Source organism: Triturus cristatus, chromosome 4_2, assembly GCF_964204655.1.
Source record: "Triturus cristatus chromosome 4_2, aTriCri1.1, whole genome shotgun sequence".
Lineage (NCBI taxonomy): Eukaryota > Metazoa > Chordata > Amphibia > Caudata > Salamandridae > Triturus > Triturus cristatus.
Genome location: NC_140586.1, coordinates 251,248,499 through 251,262,568, shown reverse-complemented (window position 1 = coordinate 251,262,568; position 14,070 = coordinate 251,248,499). Strand labels below are relative to the sequence as shown.

The 14,070-nt window shown below is 43.9% G+C and overlaps 1 protein-coding gene across 3 annotated transcripts in view; it reads left to right on the top strand.

Annotated features, from left to right (window-relative positions):
• PLBD1 (phospholipase B domain containing 1) overlaps positions 1–13,633 on the top strand; it is a 227,825-nt gene extending 214,192 nt beyond the window's left edge. For all 3 annotated transcript variants that reach the window (XM_085601437.1, XM_085601436.1, XM_085601435.1), the window contains 2 exons: positions 1,399–1,505; positions 12,166–13,633. In XM_085601437.1, the coding sequence (XP_085457563.1) occupies positions 1,399–1,505; positions 12,166–12,333 (275 nt within the window). In that variant the 3' untranslated portion in view covers positions 12,334–13,633. The remainder of the gene's footprint in view (positions 1–1,398; positions 1,506–12,165) is intronic.
• The last annotated feature ends 437 nt before the right edge of the window (positions 13,634–14,070 follow it).

Below are 14,070 nucleotides of genomic sequence, written 5' to 3'. Positions count from 1 at the left end.
AATAACTGGGTGTTTGGAAAGCAGAGGGAGGATAACAACTGGAGAAAAAGTACAAGACAGAGCTTCTCAAAGGAGGGAAGGCTGGAGTAATAGAGCAATACGTGACTAAAAGGTTTGAGATTTGGATGTAAAGTAGAGATGTTGAAGTGGGAAGCATGGGGTTTGGAATAGGAATTTCTCAGAAAGGGCCCCCTAATATGAAACTTAGCACCAGTAATATCATTATGCCTAATTGAATTACTGTTAAGTATATTTCTCAATGAAGAATATCCTACTTGTCTAAACCTCATTAATTCATAGTCAGGCTTCTCTCCATACCAAGCACAGCCAGCATTATGCCAGTAGAAGGTGTTATGTTGTTAAGTATACAGGCACTGTGCCAAGAAAGGCAGTCATTAGGATAGTCTTGAGTATCCATGTCAGAGAAGCTAGGGGGCACCAAATGTTACTGGTGCGTGCAGGTGGCAGAGGTTAGGTGATTGATGTAGAGGAACACTGTCATTCCAGAATGAAATGACCAGGCACACACACACTCAGCCTTTTACTAAACATGCATACACACCACACACCTCCAACCCAAACCCACCAGAATCTCTGGTCGTTTCAGCATCTGCTCTATCTTGCGCCTTATGCACCTTGCTCCTGGCAGCAGCATGAGCATGTACTTCAATGACAGTTTAAGTGTGTAGGGTGTGCAACGCAGCCATTCACCATGCTTCTGGGCCATGTTGCAGCATGTGGATAAAGCCATGTGAGAGAAGCAAAACATTTGATGGTGAGAATGGGCATATGTGTTAGTCCCAGCAATCTACTACAAGCATTAATGCTCCCAAACCCAAAACGAAGACACGTGATAGCCCTTTCAGTCTGTCACACTTTCATAATGTGAACTGATCATTTGCTGCCATTGTCAAGGGCTGCAGTTGTGCAGTGCTGCTTCCTATTGTGTGCAGGTGTAGGTCCCACATGCTCTCATTCTGAGTGACAGCAGGCATTTCTTGTGGGTTTCTTCCCCATCGACCTTAAGTGCAGAGCAATACTCTCCCAATGTGAGCCACTCTTTTCTCTAGCCCACCCTCTCCATGTGAGCCTTTTTGCTGAAGCTCCACCTCCCCATGTAAGACTTTTTACTCGCACTTACCTTTTCATGTGAAACTCCCTGTATTGCTGCTCCCCGCTCTCTTTGTTGGTGCTCACACCCTCCATTTGAGTCTCATTTCCCTTTTTTACTTTATCTATGTGAGCCTTTTTCTTCTCTGCAGATCACCCTCCTTGCATGTGCCCCTTTACCCGTGGCTTTACTCGCAGTCTCAGTTTGACCTGTATATGATTAGCACTGCTTTGTCTTTGGGCAGTCTTTTATTTAGTCCCTTAGAGCTGTTTTTCTATGTCTTACAGACTACAGGAAGGACCCTTACACAGAATTTGATCCCTGCAACACCATCTGCTGCCGTGAAGACCTAAATCCCTCGCTGCCAATCCCTGGAGGATGCTATGATACAAAGGTAGAGAATGTGGTGTTAAGGTCCTGCCCAGCTGACCACTGGATAATCTGTGAACCTTTTCCTATATCTCAGTTATAAGGTTAGGTGTCTAAATGCAGTACACATTGACTGTTGAACAGGAATTGCTACTCAGTTCTTCCAGACCTTAAAGCATAGCGACTTGGTTTTTGGTCTAGTGGGAAGATAATCAGACAGCACCAACTGTAGAATGATTGCTTGATGGTGGGTGGAAGACACAGAATTCTAGTTACACGGGTCCATACATGAATATCTCACCCATCCAGATTTGGTCTTTTGTTCTGCTATATGGTGTACCACAAATGTTAATACTGATTGGTAGCATTTACACCCCGAATGTGCGACAGGCACAGTTTTTTTGCTGCCCTCACCCAAGTCGTCTCACATGACATACCGATGCAGCGGGGGTGACCATAACTGTGTTGCAGATGTTGCTCTTGATAGATCCACCCGTCCAATGGTGGATTCATCCATGGTGTGACCAGTGCAAAGGTTCTGAGACTGGCTGGGACACTGGGACCTCATGAATCTGTGGGGAGAGCAGAACCACCCCAGGACAAAGGTAGTACTCCTTCTACTTCCCGTTGCATGACTCGTATGTGCTCTTAAACCAGATAGTGGTCTCTGTGGGACTTGCAGGTCAGGTCACATGCACTAAATACCTGGCCCGCATGCTATCTGACCATGACCCATTACTGATGGAGGACTTTTGGCGAGGGGTTGTACAATGTCTATCCCTACCTGGACACTTTTGTCCGATTATCTACACGAACCAACCTGAACGAACTGATTGCACACGGTTATCACTAATACGCACACTGCTTCCCATACAGACATCGAATGGGATACCTTAAAAGTGTAATTGGGGGCATTGCTTCAGTTAATCAGTGGGCATGGAGCGCGCACTCCAGTCTGGATTATCCACCCTGGGAGATGTTATTCAATGCTTAGAAACCAAGGCTCATGACTGCTCTGAGATCATATTGACCCTGAGGGGGGGGAATGGGAGAAGCACTCTGTCATGCTAGAAAAGCGTTGATCCTTGATTAGGTGTGACTACCTAACCACCACTCATACGGAAGGTGGGTGAGCAGGTAAGCTGCTGGCATGTCTGATTCGTCCAGTGGCAACCTATTACATAAATCACCGGGCTAGCAGGGGAGATGGTCTAGTCTCAAAAAGACATTAATGATGTGTTCACGGATCATTATAGGGACCCATATGGGGATAGGGACCCTACACTGTAGGAGAATCTGAACATCTTGCTGAACAGGATGGCCTTGCCACAGCAGCCTGCAGAGGACCAGGAAGTACTTGGTGCTCCCATCTCACAGCCTGAAATTAGAGAAGCCATTAAGGGCCTCACCTGGGGCTAATGGCCTCACGGATTAATTATATCAGGCCTATACCACCTATCTAGTCACAAGACTAGCTGAAATGTACACCAACGCCTTAGACTGTGGGTACCTACCAGACAAGAGCAGAGAGGCTCTCATAGTGATGCTATGGATGCAGCAGCTTACCGCCCCGTCTATGTTAAACCTAGGCTATAAGATCCTTAGCAAGATCTAGGCGATTCGGCTCCAGCCCTATCTTTCAACTCTTGTGAACAAGGATTTCATTCTCGAATGTAACACTTCTCATAACATCTGGTACTTCTACCGCATCTTTGAATGAAACGGTTAGTGCCCAGGTCACTGAAGAGCTTTTCTTCTGTATTAACATACGGAAGGCCTTTGATTCCCCGCTGTGAGATTGTTTACAGGTGGCTATGACTCGTATGTACCTGGATGAGAGCTAGAACAAATGAGCTGCGCTGCTGTATGCGAACGTGCAGGCACAGATACTCACTGGCAGAGGAATCTCTGCCCCCTTCTCGATCTACTAAGGCACACAACAGGTTGCCCTCTCTCACACATGCTATTTGCAGTGCCATTCAGCCATTTGCCGGTCTGTTATGTATGCAGCGTCGGGACAGAGGGATTCCTTTACGTAACAGAGAGCATGTGATCTCGCTATATGCAGAAGATTTTCCTGTCTTCGTGAGAGAGGCCCGAACAGGTGTGCCACGGTGTGTTGGCGTGCTGGCTGATTTCTGGCTAGTCTCTAGCCGCTGTACAAACTGGAAGAAATCCTGTTCTTTCCCAGTATCCCCAGACTCTCAAAACCCGTGGGTCAGTGCGGCGCCTTAAGATCCAGTGGGAGCCCCGCGTCTCTCAATATTTGAGGGTCAAGGTATACCATGCAGAAGCCGATATTAGAGAGGGTAACCTTGGAGGCATAATGCGTAGGCTCCGAAGTAACATAGCATTTTCATGAACACTACAGCTTCCCATCATGGCTTGAACATCCCTGAGACAATTGGCAATATTGTTCAGAGTACTCTACTACTTTGTGAACCTACCACTCTGGATACAGAGAGCATAGGTTAAATCACACAAGGTCTTGCTTCGAGAATTCATTATGGATGGGCAGCGGACCTGAGTGCCACTGCTCTTGCTCCACAAGCCCTTGACCAGAGGATGTCTAGGTGTCCCAGACTACAAGCTATACTATTTCTCCGCACAACTGCAGTGGATTGCCCGCTGTCTGGCGGGACGAGGTCTGGCTAAATTAGGAGCCTTCCAAGACCCAATGTGATACCATAATGCTGAGGTTCAAGCTTTCGCTGGTCCTCAAGCCGAAACTTCTGCATTGCTCTCCGGTGCTGCAGGCTCGCCGTTGTATGGTGTTGACCCTGCTCTATGCATCCCAACACTATTGGTGGGGTTACCAAACCACCAGAGGAGGTTACTTTACCACTCGACGACTTGGACGGAGGTGGGCATGGAGACACTTGGGGACTGCTATTCTGAGGGCTCTTTCCGAACACTGGAGGAGTTGACTGCTGAAAATAACGTAGTAGGCAACCGATTGTTAACATACGGGCCACTGGCCCTTGCAATACTACACTTCCTTGGTGCTCAGGAACCAGAGCCCCCTGTCCACAACCTTTTACAGAGTCTACTGACGTTTGGCCAGGGCATTCACTTGGTCTCCTGGCTATATAGAATCATGCTGGCCATGATTTATTTATTTACGGTTTTTGTAGAGCACATCAATCGTCGCTAAGGGGATATCACAGTGCTAGCATAGCTTCCTGTTGTTTGTAGAGGCATTAAATAGCACAGAATCCTGCGTCTTTATGTACTAAACAACCACAATTTTAATTTCTTCCTTAACCCCAAATAGCCTTCAGTGAGACGCAGATCTAATGGTAGCTTGTTCCACAGTACAGCCACCGAATGCGAAAATGAACGTCCTCCTGCTGTGACTGGTTTTTTTATACCTTGGTTTTGCTAATGCAAGATTGTGGGATTTCAGATCACGTGTTGGAGTGTAAAATTCTACTCTAGCCTGCAGAATATTGGACTCGTTTTATACAGAGCCTTGTGCGCATTACAGAGTAGTTTAAACTTTGTTTTTTTCACGCATGGTCAACAAATGTAGAGTTGCTAAACAAGCAGATGCAGAGCTATATCTGTCTTTATTGCAAATCAATCTGGCCTCTGCGTTTTGTGTTACTTGAAGTCATGAAAATAGATAGTCTGCCATGCCTACGTACGGAGCATTCCCGTAGTCCAGCCTACTTGTTTTGAGAGCCTGAACTCTGGTTTTCTCCATTTAACTGGGAACCAGTTGAAAAGTCTCCTTAGTAATTTCAAAGTTGCCTTCACTTGTTCTTGCATGGATAACAAATTATCTACAAGAACGTCCAGATTTTTTGCTACCTTCTCGGGCTCTGGCCTGGCTCCCAATAGGATTGGCCACCATGAGGAGATGTACCCTCCCCCCAAAAAGTAGTCCCTTCATACAGTTTGCAGTCTCCGATAGGCAGTTTCCCAGTTTGTCTCTGGTGTCATCATAATCTTCATCCTGTACATATCGTCAGCTGTGTATCTTCTCCTTAAGAACAGTTGTTGAATCCCCACTTCTTCACAAACTTTGCTGGGGGGAAATGTACACATTAAAAGCAATGAACCATGTGGGGCTGCACATTTGGCTCTCTGGGGTCGTGATTTAAAAGGGCCAAGCTATACTGTGAGTTCTGTTTCTTAGAAAAAACCGAAATCATTGCAGAGTTTTAGAGTGGAGTCCACTTTCGTGTATTTTTTTCATCAGTAAACTGTGTGACACAGTATCAAAAGCCGCTGAAAGATCTAGTAGTATCAGGGCAAGGCTTTGTCCTGGTCTACTAGTAGTCTGATGTTGTCGAGCACGGCTAGGAGGGTAGACTTTGTACTGTTCTTAGCTTTGAAACCTGTTTGAGAAGAGTCTAAAATATAATTGTTTTTTAGATAGGTGGTGAACTGGCCATTGATCAATTTCTCCAAAATTTTGGACATATAAAGAAGCTGAGAAATTGGCTGATAATTAAAGCGAATGGAAACATTCATGACTGATTTTCTTTTACCAGGGGTGTTACCAGTGCTTGTTTCCAAGAACCTGGATACACGGACTCGGCTAATGAACGGTTGAATATCTGTGTTAAGCAAGGGCTCAGTGTGGTTGCTAAGCAAGAGTAATTAAAGTGAGGGACACGATTCCAAAGGGGATCCAGATTTTACCTCTCATCAGTTTCTCCACCTGTTCTTCCGAGATAGATTTAAATGTTTCTAGATAAGAAGTTGCATCAGGATGGGGCCCTGAAAGTTCCCAATTGGTCTCATCTAATGCTGGTTGAGTTTTAATTGTGGAATAGATTTGGGTAATTTTGTCGTTGAAGAAGTTGCTAACTTAATCACAGAGGGCTGCAGAGGGGGTGAGTGCTTGAGAAAGCCAGGTAGGATTAGTAAGTTCTTTCGCTATTCTGAAAAGTTCCTTAGATAAACTACTGTTATCCTCTATTCTTTTCACAAAATATTTATTCTTCATTTGGTTGAGTACTTTATGATATTTATTTAACTCTTCTTTGTATGTTTTCCTATCTAGTGTATCTTTAGATTGTATCTACCTGTGTTCCAGAGATTTACCCTTTCTCTTCATAAAACTAAGTTCAAGCGAGTACCATTTTTCTAAGGGTAGTTCTCTGGTTGACTAAATTGTTTTCGGAGGAGCACAATGATCTACGGAGTATGTAATAGCTGCATTTAAATTTTCGACTTAATTGGCTAATGAACTCTCTTTAGTGTAGATTGGTGGCGAAAAACGATTTGCAAATGAGTCTGGATTTCTAAGGCTCCACGGTCTTTTCATGATCATTGAGGATTTGGTAAAAAACAATCTCGACCGAGAGACTGAAAGAGTACAAGCTCATGGAATGACCAGCTCATGTTAGAGGGTCAATTCCTGAGATTGTAATAGATTCAATATTAGAAAACAGAAGATCCAGTGTATGCCCCACTATGTGGGAGGGTTCCCTGACCCACTGTTTGAGCTGCAAAATCTGCATATCATTCTCCAATTATTAACAGAGAGGATCAGCTATATTTCCGAAATGTAAATTAAAATCACCAATAACTAGATAATGATCATGTTTCACACTCAGGAAAAAGAGCTGTGAGAGTAGATTGGGGATGAACTGGGGATGATACCCTGGAGGTTGAGTACATAACCTCCCCACCCTCAAAACATTCTCAGCTTTTTGATAGATACCTGGAAAACTAGTATCTCGTATTCATCTAGAGGAGCAGCATATTCTATAGAGCATGTATACAAATCATTAAAGAAAATGGCCATCCCACTCCCCTACGGTCAGTTCTGTCACACTTTAACATCTTATAGCCCATAGACCAGTGACCGAAATATTCGACTGGGTGTGTGTAATTTAGTCAGGTTTCTGTTACAAAAAACCAAATCAGGTTTAATATCTGAAATAATGTCCCAAATTTCAAAACAATGCTTGGGTAGGAATCTGGTGTTGAAATAAATACATTCTAATGGTAGTTCCGAAGAGCAGCAAGTTTCTACTATGTGCCCCTCCTTCTCTGACCGGCTCCCCCATTTCCAGTTTTCGACAGAGAATGGTCCATCAGTCCTACCCGGTAAGCTCTTACAGCACAAAGCCTGATTGTTAGTCGAGATCTTTCCCATGTCCAGCAATACTTCCCTTGCATAAGACATTCTTACCTTGTTTTCTGTACTGACACCGATAGGGGTCCTGGCCCCTGGTTCCGTTTGGGTGAAGATGGGTACAGCGCCCTCCTTTTTAAACCCACCTCTCATTAAAGTCTAGAACACTGACCTGTAGCAAGCGGTCAAGGCGGTACTTCCGGTTTTCACGTTTCCTTCTCCCCTCCTTACAGATAATTTGTAGCCTGCCCCCAAGCTTCAGAGGTTTCAATAGTACTAAAAAGCTTTTAAAAAAAATGTAAGAATGGCAATAAAATAACACCGTGCACCTCAGATCTCCATGCAGAACAAAATAGCATCAAGATTCAAATTCAGTGCAATATTCACTACTAAATGTTTAAAATCTCATCATTCCCAAAAAGTTTCAAAGTGCTTCTTGCCTCACATGCCCCCAAAACGAGTGATAGCAATCACCATGATGGTGATGACTTACCAGATCTGCTGGACAAATGGGAGACTATCATCGGTTGAACTTTTGCAAGGAAGGATTGGGACTAGACTCTTGAGCACTCCTATTCTTTCACTTGTACAACATGGTTTAAGTTTACACAGTTCAATTACTTGTACTGTGCACATCTCACGCCCTATAGACCGAACATCATGTTACATACCACTGACCTGGGTTGCCCCAAAGGCACCCTGACTGATGCCGATTTTTTGCACATGGTGTGGAGCTGCCAGATCATAGAGCGTTTCTAGTTGCAGATCACAACAGATATGGTACACGCACTGGGTCGCTCCTGATCTAGCGGGTTACCAACCTCAGGTACTCAACTACCATATACTCACCTGGACCCATAAACACACACAAATTCACATAGGCTAGTAGATACCGCTGGGGTCAAATTCTTGTACTAATACCTGTAAGATGAATTTATCTTATAATTTCTTACCAAACCTTTCTGACCGAATGTACTTTCCTCTGGTCAATGGACCTTTTAGTTAGCTGTTGTAGGTAAAAATTGACATGGAATAAAAACTTCTTTAAAATAACCACAGACTCGGGCGAGTTTTAAATGTTTAGCTAGTTAAATACAGGTGAGCCAAGACCCCAAATACAATTCGTACACTGTTTCTCCAAGGAACTAAATAAAATAGAAGTCAGAAAAATCATTAAACAATGTTATTACGATGACAGTACCTGAATAGGGAGAAACAAAAAGAGTAGTACAATGACATACTACACAGAATTATAGTTACCTAGGATAGTGTGGAAACCAACCCCTTGGCCAAGGAGCTGGAAAGGGTCCCCTGGGACAGATCAGGTGACAAAGGTTTGGGACAGGATTCAGGGACTGAATAGATGACCTCTTCTAGATGCGATGCCTGCGTCGCACCCCTCTCTGACACTATCTTCCTCCTCAATTCTTCTGCGATCTTCTTCTAATATGTGCCTCCTAGATTCTTCCGCGATCTTCTTCTAATCACTTCGGGTTTAGGCTCTAAGTCTGCAATTTGAGTCTTCTTCAATATTTGCTTAGTTCTCGGACAGCATCCCGGTTTCTCAGCATCTCGGCAGTATGAGCGATAACTAACTAAACTACCTCAATTATACCCTTCTAATGGCATGTACCACCCCCTAAAGGTTTCAAATTTATGAAACTCCTAATTCTGATTGGACAGGGAAGGGGGAATGATCATCACACCATGCTAAGTTTTAACAATTTTCTTTAGTCTATTGTTCAGCGTTCCCGCCCCTTAGATTTATTTTCTCAAGCTTTATTTCCCACCCGCATTTCACATTTTTATCAATAAATCTATACATTGAATAGTTTTCTCATTCATCAGTCAGGAAGACAACTTATTTCCCAGGACATGTAGCGATCGTGGCCTTGGCTGAAGTTCAAGAACGTCATTGTGGTTCCTGGCGGGTAACAAGTGCGCATACGTTGGGTATCACATGGCACATAGACTTTAATATTGTTCTGAGGCCCAAATGCGAACTAAATAGAAAGAGTCAAAGAAACATGTTAGAAATTAAAATAAAATGATTTCACTGTATACCACCTATGTCTACTCTAATCCCATTTACTTATAAAAATCTTTCGCATTAGCATTTCATTAAGTTGCGCTTTAACATGTGAGTTTCAAGCTGCCATCTTTAAAGCGATTGCGCAGCTGCAAAGATTTCCCTCCAAGCACAGACTCGTCGTTACTACTTAGATGTAGTTGACGCATGCGCAGTACAGAATTCTGCGTTAGCAGCCATTTTAGTCGCACTCTGGTTACTTGTTAGTACGGCACATATGCAAGCTTCCCCTAAACTTAAATGTGTGAACTGTAATGCACGTTAGTATTCACAAACACAATTATTACGAGTAATCTGAGAAGATTGCATCCAAGCAAGTCTCTTTTATACGAGTCTTTGCTCCATCACTCCTAGCTACACGCGGTGGGGATTTTTCTGCTTGGACTATATAACAGAGGACCCAAGAGGAAAAACTGGCATAAGATTCATGGACTTGACCCTGGGGTTAGCCCACCGAGGTATTGCACGCCACTGGAAGTCCCTGCATGGCCCCTCTATAGTAGATGGCGAGCAGAGGTGGAGAACTGGGCTATGGCTGCAGCCCTGTGTGTTGAATAATACACAGGACTATGTAAATAGCCTCTAGCTGATCTATGGGTGGAGGTGGTCACTAGCTTCTTCGAGTATGAACCCCAAGGTCCGACCCGCTGCTTTTGGGGTGGTCCCCGGTCCCTTGGGCGGTCGATCTTGCAGCCCAGATCCAGAGACTGCCTGGGCGACATGCAGGGGGAGCTGGAAATTTGTGCTTCCCACATGGGGAACCCCTCCCTCCCCTGCCCCCGTGTCCCCTCCCCCTCGCCACTTGAAGGAACCACCTCAGCAAAGCCATTATTTGGCTTATTGATTGATTACAGCAGCAATCAACCCTGCGTAGTTCTTATGTTACATGTTATGCTGTTCAAACATTATTCTTTATATGATAGGGTTAGGAGCTGATCTGCGCCCCTGGATATTATGAGATGTCGATAACTTATTAAAGACTGCATCCTGGCGCAGACATTACATAGTGTAACTGGAGGTACATACTGCTCATGTTGTATTAACAATTTGACATGCTGTGAGAATTGTGAAGTACACTTTAATCTGACTGAAGTTCAGACGCACTGTAATTTTTGTTTTGTGCAGTTGAATGTATCACCTGAAACTTGAGAATCGATTAAAAGAGAGTTTAAAAACAATATGTGGCTATTAAACTGTCATGTGACAGCATATTACCTACCGGTCTTTTGTTCTGTATTGTCGTCTATGCCAGAAAACTGTTTTTGGATAATGATGAGAATGTTTTAGTTTTAGGGAAAGAGGTGTGGCGCCGTGGCCAGGGCGACTGACACCGGAACCTGGGGATCACGGTTCGATCCCTGGCGGCAGATTAGCCCAGCACCATGTGACTCTGGGCAATAGCTTGCTTAATCTTCCCAATGGCCCCCAGCGCCTAGAGACCCTTTCGGGTGATTGTTCGCGCTTTACAAATGTGGATTATTATTATTATTACCACAGGTATTGGTGTCTGTTTTAATATCAGTCTGTTATGAAGGGAATTAACAGACCTGAGCTATGTCATAAGTAAGTAGCAGGAGTGCCACAGAGAGTATAGTGGTTGCACTTGATTTGTGGTTCATTCCTCACATTTATTACATTTACTGAGCAGAAATCTCTGTGGCAGTCAGGTCCCCAATAAGCCTTATTACAGTCTGTGTGTTTTAATGCGATCTAGGTCAGTGCATTTGGAACTCGCATGCCTTATGTTCATGTTGGGCAGAGACGAGGTAGAAAGCTGACTGTAGGAGTCCATAGTTTCAACCGACTGTCATACTGCAGTGGTGCATTGACGCAAATGTCCTTGTTCGAGCTTAGCATGTGAACAAATCTATCAGATGACTTTGTATGAATTGGTCATGGGGATCACATGCCTGAAAAGAGGTTATGCACTGCCTTGTTGGTGATCTCCTGCAAGGAAAACAATTGATGTTTGCCTACCTTAAATTGAGTATCTTCGACCTGACGGCCCAGTAGCAGATGCATCATCAGGTCAAAGGTTTACATTGGTGGAGTCAGCTCTCGCTCCACTGATGTAAAGACAACACTTTCTAAATCGAGTGGTGGATAACCGCAACTTTGTTGATGCATGAGCACCATTGGTGATCCAGCTCTGCCAGATTCAACGCAAGGGTGCTAAAGGGCAAAGAGTGCATAGCATCTGGGCTATCTTCCCAACAAACTACCCATCCCTTGTTACAAGGGGGCAGAGAGCTGCCCCAGAATTCTCAAAAGAAAGATCCTGAATGCAGCCAACCCTGTTTAGGTACCCAGACTTTGCAATACTTCCTCTTAGAATCTGGCCATTTCCAATAAATTGCAATTATTCTATCTATCACACCATTTTAACTGCACATTTCTAACAGGGTTAGGTTCATGCTATAAACATGCATTACTTGAAGTAACGTTTTAGAACCTGGCCCACTTCATCAAAAGTTTCTAATATTTACTTTTCCTTGCTTGCAGGTTGCTGATTTTAATATGGCTGCCACCTTCACGTCTTATGCCATTAATGGGCCCACCGTGTCAGATGAACTCCCACCCTTCAGCTGGAGTCTTTTCAACCAGACAGTCCACGAGGGCTTGCCAGAAACGTACAACTTCAGCTTTGAGCTCATGCAACCCGTCCTATGATAACAGTTTATGACCAAATATAGTGTACAGAGAGAATATATACATTGTTATTTAAATTTACAAAAATATATCATATTTCAAAACTTTTGCTCTTGGAGTTTACATTTCCCCCTTTCAAAGATAGTTTTTTTTGTGTTTTGGATAGATTATTTGATGTTTTGTAGTGAGCAATATCATATTTTATCATGAAATGGCCTAGATTTCATTTTTGTCCACGTCACAGTAACACCTGCACATCAATGTGCCTTATATGCAGGCATTTTGCCTCCTTCTTAAGGCATTTCTTCCTTTTGCTCAGGGATCACTATTCAAGTCCCGTATAGCAACCCAACTAACGTCCGTTACATCAGTAGACCGCGCGCTCTGGACCTTGTGTTGGAAGACCTTTCAACTGTGGTTTATTGCTTTAGTGTGTATGTTCGTAGTGGCAGCACACCTTGCGGACGCACTGTCTGAGATCTTTTTCACTAAAGGACCACTTTATCCTGAAGTAACAGACATAATCTTTTCCACACATGGGTGTCTGTATGGGGAGTACTTTCAGGTGGTCTAAACAAGAAGTGACGTTGTGTGTTTTTACCACGCATTTCCACCAAATGTTTTTTTCTGGGGGAATACCTTAAGGTTCATCTCATCATGGGACCTGATCTACACGTCAGTTGCTCAGTGCAGGAGGATCAAGTTTACCTAATCCCAATCGCCCCAGACTTGCCAATTAGGATTTGCAAGTCTGTTGGAACCCTCTTCCTCTCCCACACCGGGTAGACTTGCCTTTGCAGCAGAATATTAGTCACCACTGATGCCCTATCAACACGTGCGGGGATTAAGTAGTGTAAACCAGGAGCCTTCTTTTTACCGCCATAAGTGACAAACATGGCTGTCCAGAAACTGGCTACAAAAGTTATTGATCTGAGACAGTGGTCAAGGTTTGTTTACTAATACAAGTCTTGGGGTTCAAACCCGTTCCATTTTTATCTTTGACCTCCTTTGCTTCATGCTTTCCTTTGCCCAGCAGGTCTTGCTAGTCGTCACTGTGAAGGGGTGCCTGCCTGCCTTGTCTGCCTGATCAACTCTCTTTGATTAGATGACCTCAGTGTATTGTTTTCGAAAAGGTCTGCTTTATTTGATTGCTCCTGCACCTTTTTTTGTTCCACTATAGGATGTTAATTTGGTGTTAACCTGCCTTATGGCTTCACCATTCAAACAAGTGCACATTTAATCGGTTTGATTACTAACTTTGAATTCTGTATTCTCAGTGGCTCTTGTGGTTGGCAAATTAAAGGCCCTTTTGGATCTCTCACTATTCATTGTTTTCTATTACTCAGACAAGCTGGTACTTCGCACCTGCCTTTCCTTATTAATTCCACATGGACCAGTCCATCATTCTTCCATTGTGTTTTCCTCCTCATGTCACTAACAAAGAGGAGAGGCAGCATAGACAGGAACTCAGGTGTGCAGTATCTTACCTTATAGTCTGCCCTATAGAGTTGGCGATCAGATCTTTTTGGGCTTTACTTGATGCAAGGCATTCACGAAACAATTTCATGGTAGCTCATCATGTGTATAAATAATCTGCTACACCTTTGCTAAAAAAGAGACTCCAGCTGGTATTTATGCCCACTCCATAAGGGCCATGGCAGCTTCTACTGCTTGTATGAGGGTCCTTCCAGTGGCTGATATTTCCTGGGCACCAATTGCATACCCTTGCTAAACATTGTCTCATTGCTCAGGCACACA